The following is a 5,099-nucleotide window of genomic DNA, read 5'->3' as shown; positions in this document are numbered from 1 at the left end:
GACAGATTTCCACCGGTCTAATGTCCTTTGCTCGTGTTTCTTGGCCCAAGCAAGTCACTTCTTTAGTAGTGGTTTCTTTGCAGCAATTTGACCATGAAGGCCTGATTCACTCAGTCTCCTCTGAACAGTTGATGTTGAAATGCGTCTGTTACTTGAACTCTGTGAAGCATTTATTTGGGATGCAATTTCTGAGGCTGGTAACTGCAGCAGAGGTAACTGTGGGTCATCCTTTCCTGTGGCGGTCCTCATGAGAGCCAGTTTCATCATAGCGCTTGATGCTTTTTGAAACTGCAGTTGAAGAAACTTTCAAAGTTCTTGAAATGTTCCGGATTGACTGACCTTCATGTCTTGAAGAAATGATGGACTGTCGTTTCTCTTTGCTTATTTGAGCTGCTCTCGCCGTAATATGGACTTGGTCTTTTACCAATTTTGATTAGTTTAACACTTTTTTGGTTACTACATCATCCTTCTCTTGACACACTTGTTGAATTATGTAATAAAATGTTACAACAACAGTATTAATGAGGCAGTCTAGACAGCTCAGGTAGTCCGAGACAGATACATTTTTTGGTGGTTGTAGCCCTGTTCCACCCCTTTATATTAATTTATTAATGTATGCAAATACATCTAGTGTATATACAGTATGCAAATGAGGCACATATAGATGTATTTTTCACAACGTATATTTTTTAAGGGTACATTTTACAGTACATTGAATACCTGAATTCCAACCTAAATACCCCAAATCTATAAATGATTTATCCGTGCCAGAACAATGTTTTATTCAGTCAGTATACGATGGATTTGAAAAGTTTGGAATATCTTCATCTATTGTACAACTGTTGCATTCATTCAAATTGTAAAAAAAAAAAAACATGACATGAGCTAATAAAGATTGGTTTGGATAGTTGCATTAACTTCTGTCTTCTTCTCAGACAATTACATAAAATATAAATAAAACACAACATATCTGCATTTAAAAGAGCATTCATAATTTCATTTAATTCAACTAAATTAAATGGAGTGAATCTTACTGAATCTTTCTTAACCCATTTATCAATTTAAGTCCATGGCAATTTAAGTCCATTTTGTTTCCTGTTTTCCTCTTTAGGACACTTTCAAATGAAATGTATTGTCCATGGCAAAGTACATTTCATATTGTTATGTCATCATCCAAACTACCGCCTCTGGTGAAAACACCAACAGGACATATAATGAGCGGTGATATGTTGTTCCCGCTGTCACGCATATCTGGGTTGAGCAAAGGTAACACCCTCTCAGTGAACTGGTAGCCCGTGAACGAATAAATATGAGACCTGTCCGTTACATTATAAAACGACACCTTCCCCTCCTCGTAATCCACAAACACCCCAACCTTCCATGGTTTCTCTCTGAAGTGGAGCAACACCGACTGTCCCTCACATGCTCTGTACTCACTTCCTCTCCTCAAACATATCGTCCAATAGCCGTCCTCAGGGCTCAGTGTGACCATGCCCTTCCTGTTGATGGACTCCTTGGCCACACCCAGGTCCCAAGCCGTCTTGTCTCCGACCTTAACCAATTGAAAAGAGTATAACTCACACCCCTATAGTCCAGTAGCTTTACCAATAGTTAAAGGTAAGGTGCCTATAGGCTTACCTATACCTACAGTATTACCAGGGGCATGGAGAAAAACTGTACACTGAAAAATAAAAGAATCTCCAGCACTTTGGTGATCATGATGCTCCACAGATTTAATGTATTTGAACCAATGTTTTAGTCTGATAGACCTACATCAATTAAACAACGTATATAACGTGTTTTTTCCTTTTAATTTCAGTACAAACCCACCTCGACCTCCCAGTAGTGCCTCCCGGTGGCAAAGCCGTCCTTGGCAAGGACACAGGGTGCCGTGTCGAATCGTTGAGGACCGTTCAGGAGGCTCGGCTCCGTGTCCCCGTCCCAGACCTGCTTACCATCCTCAGACATGACCAGCCAGGGGTTGGCAGTGCTCGGGTCCAGGGATACGTCAACTTTGAGGAGACGTAAAATAGATAAGAAAATAAAATGTTATTGTCCATTTTTTTTTCTTTGGTGCTCTAATTTACAGGGTCAAAAGGTAACAAAAGGCATATAACATTAAACACATTGGACATTTACACGCGTCAACGTTCAAATGATTCTGTTATATTTGTACTGCATGGCCATTCTTCTAGGGAGTCACCGTCATTGAAGCAACAGCTGAACAATGAAGAGAAAAAGGATTCATTCAAATGACTTGAATCAACACCAAAGAAAACTTTACCTGCACACAGCTGTATCTTTTCATGCTCTGCAAGGTAAGGAACCACAGAAAACACAACATAAAAATGTATGTCTCACAATGGATTGTATAACTGTAGTGAGAAGACAGAAGATGACAACGACCTTTAATTGACAGTTTGTTTTTTGCTGTCTCCACTACCTCCTCCAGAAGAGATACAGCTCTCCTCACATTCCCCAAACACAGGTCAGAGTGAACACTGATCTCAGACCAGTCCTTGGTGGGTGGAGGGGTGCACAGGGATGGAAAAATCTACCACGGGAAACAGGAGAAACACTTCAGACAACATCCTCTGATGTTGACGGTGAGGTAATCCTAACTTCCACTTAAGTCGGATTTTCATTTAGTCATTCATTGATGGAAATGAGGGAGTAGGTGAAAATTCTACTTAAGTGGAAGTTAGAATTTGCCTATTGTGACCATATTGGTAGAGGGACACGGACCTTTAGGAGGTGGAGGTGGTCCTCAGTGAGTGAGAGCTGCTCCAGCTCAGTGCTTCTCCTCTGTAGCTCAGTGATTTCCTGCTCCAGCTCTTTGACGAGCCCTTCAGCTCGCCTCTCTGCTGCTGACTGTTTCTCCTCGATCAACTCGATGAGCTCAGCCTGGCTTCTCTCGATGGAGCGCACCAGAGCGGTGAAGACCTGCACTCCATCCTCTATCTCTTTCTTTGAATTTATCTGACCAAATGACATACATTTGAAAACAGTTAGGCCGAGAGTTGAACCCTATGGTACCCCACATAGAAAATAACATTGACGTCATGCACATCGCCCTCTATTTCTTTCTTGGAACTTGTCTGATGACAACAAGGAAATACTGTAGAAAACAGTCCCATTCTGTTGTGCCATTGGAACTGAATCAGCGACAGTAGATAACAAGATGCTGATCATAAGGACTCACTCTGCTAAGTTTGACTGAGTTTTTGATCTCATCCAACTTCTTCAATCTGGCCTGGATCATCTGCTGCACCGCTGCCTCAGTCTTCTTCATCTGAGCCTATCAATCAGAATCAGAAGAAGAATCAGAATTGGAACCAGAAATGGAACCAGAATTAGAATCAGATTCCGAATGAAAATCAGGAACGTAGGAATTTGTCTTGGCTAAAAATAAATGTATTAGTCAAAATGAAAGAATAATCAGAGCATTACCTTCTTGGCCGTACTCTCTCTCTCTGCTGGAACGGTGTCGTGAGCCCTGTGGTCCGTCTCCGTGCAGAGCACACACACACATCTCTGGTCACTCCTACAGAACAGCTCCAGGAGTCTCTCGTGCTTCTTACACATCCTGTCCTCCAGGTTCTCCACAGGGTCCACCAGCTTGTGTCTCTTCAGAGTCGCCACTCTCTGATGAGGCTCCAGGTGAGTCTCGCAGTAAGAAGTCAGGCACACCAGGCAGGACTTCAGGGCCTTGAGCTTTCTCCCCACGCAGACATCACAGTGCACGCCTCCAGATTTGGCATCAGATTGCTTGATTCCGTTCCGTCTGTTCGCCCTGATCTTTTCTGAAATGTCTTTAGCAAATGAGTTCTCGAGGAGATCAGGGCATCCTGCAAACACCCTCTTACATTTGGGACAATGGCAGACATCACTGCTATCCCAGTGTCTCTTTATACAGGCCATGCAGAAACTGTGGCCACATGGGATGGAGACTGGCTCAGTGAAGACATCCAGACAGATAGAGCACTGGAACTGCTCTTCAGATAATATATCGCCGGAAGAAGCCATGTCTTCAGATAGAACAGATAGGATCGAACACCGTTTCAGAAAGGCAGCCCAAAATAAAGCAGTCTTTCAAATGCATTTCAGCTGTAAATGGAATCAAATACTCCCTAATTTGAACATAATAAAAGATCTCAAAAGTATTATAATCCTATGTAAAACACTATGCTTCAGAGAAAGTAAATCAAACAGTTAACTCAAACTTATACTGTAGCTCCCTGCATGCGGTTGCTTTCACGACAAACCATGACCTTAAAACTCAGCCCTGGGGTGTATTCATTAGTGCCCACCATAGCAGAACATTTTTTCTATGAAATCTAGCGTTTCTTATTGGAAAAGTTCAGGTTAGTCCCTCCCCGTTTCGACCTGTTTGATTCTTAGTGAATACAGCCCTGGTGCCTTATCAGCTGCCTGTGAAAAACATCAGCGGTCAAAGTACAAAGAGTCATCATGGCCCATACTCAGAGCAGGAAACCAGTGTACTGTGACAGCCAACCCAACGTTTTAGGTTAGAGTCAATAGGAAATAACTGTATTGAAGAGTTTCTCTCTCCTTAATTCTTGCCTCGGTGTGAAGTCATAACCTCTTCCTTGAAACTATACTTATCCACATAAAAGTTGTCACTTACCTTGGCAGGCAAGGGTTTGACCTCAGGTGGCAGAGTAGAGTTATCTAGGTTCTGCTGTGTTCCAATCAATTGCTCAAGCCCCTCCCCTTTATACAGTGGGATACTGTATGGATGGGAACTTCCTGATGTATTAACTCTTTCCACTCCATTTCACCACTGAGCTACATTGACACACATTATAACATTGCATCACAATACTTGAAGAAACACAAACAGTAGTAAAGATTTCTTCCTGGTGATACTCCAATGTAAAAAGTAACTGTCAAACAGGAAGGTATTGGTGTTTCCTTTCCTTTTATTCTGAAGGACAAGAAACAGGCAGGTATTCAGAAGGACAAAAAACAGACAGGTATTCAGAAGGACAAAAAACAGGCAGGTGTTCAGAAGGACAAAAAACAGACAGGTATTCAGAAGGACAAAAAACAGACAGGTATTCAGAAGGACAAAAAAC

At 42.1% G+C, this 5,099-nt stretch overlaps 1 protein-coding gene across 3 annotated transcripts; it reads right to left on the bottom strand.

The window, feature by feature from the left end:
* Positions 1–374: 374 nt before the first annotated feature.
* Positions 375–4,792, bottom strand: LOC120049788 (E3 ubiquitin-protein ligase TRIM39-like). 3 transcript variants are annotated; one of them, XM_038996208.1, is made up of 8 exons: positions 4,649–4,792; positions 3,451–4,107; positions 3,203–3,298; positions 2,746–2,979; positions 2,407–2,554; positions 2,285–2,311; positions 1,831–2,012; positions 375–1,552 (listed from the first exon to the last, which is right to left on the bottom strand). In XM_038996208.1, exons 2-8 carry the CDS (start codon positions 4,024–4,026, stop codon positions 1,154–1,156), a joined length of 1,662 nt encoding a protein of 553 aa, XP_038852136.1. In that variant the 5' UTR covers positions 4,027–4,107; positions 4,649–4,792; the 3' UTR covers positions 375–1,153. The 3 variants fall into 3 exon arrangements, with proteins under 3 accessions (XP_038852136.1, XP_038852134.1, XP_038852135.1); XM_038996206.1 differs by having other exon boundaries at positions 3,451–4,028; XM_038996207.1 differs by lacking the exon at positions 4,649–4,792 and having other exon boundaries at positions 3,451–4,630.
* Positions 4,793–5,099: the final 307 nt, after the last annotated feature.

The sequence above is a fragment of the Salvelinus namaycush genome, chromosome 6, assembly GCF_016432855.1.
Source record: "Salvelinus namaycush isolate Seneca chromosome 6, SaNama_1.0, whole genome shotgun sequence".
NCBI lineage: Eukaryota > Metazoa > Chordata > Actinopteri > Salmoniformes > Salmonidae > Salvelinus > Salvelinus namaycush.
The sequence above is the reverse complement of the archived record's forward strand: the minus strand, read 5'-3'. Positions and strand labels throughout refer to the sequence as shown.

Excerpts from the sequence above, each read along its gene's own strand:
- LOC120049788 (XM_038996208.1), bottom strand. The coding sequence starts at position 4,026 with ATGGCTTCTTCCGGCGATATATTATCTGAAGAGCAGTTCCAGTGCTCT. Across the intron at positions 3,299-3,450 it reads GAGAGAGTACGGCCAAGAAG|GCTCAGATGAAGAAGACTGA; the intron begins GTAATGCTCTGA and ends TCTGATTGATAG. Across the intron at positions 2,013-2,284 it reads AAAGATACAGCTGTGTGCAG|TTGACGTATCCCTGGACCCG; the intron begins GTAAAGTTTTCT and ends GTCTCCTCAAAG.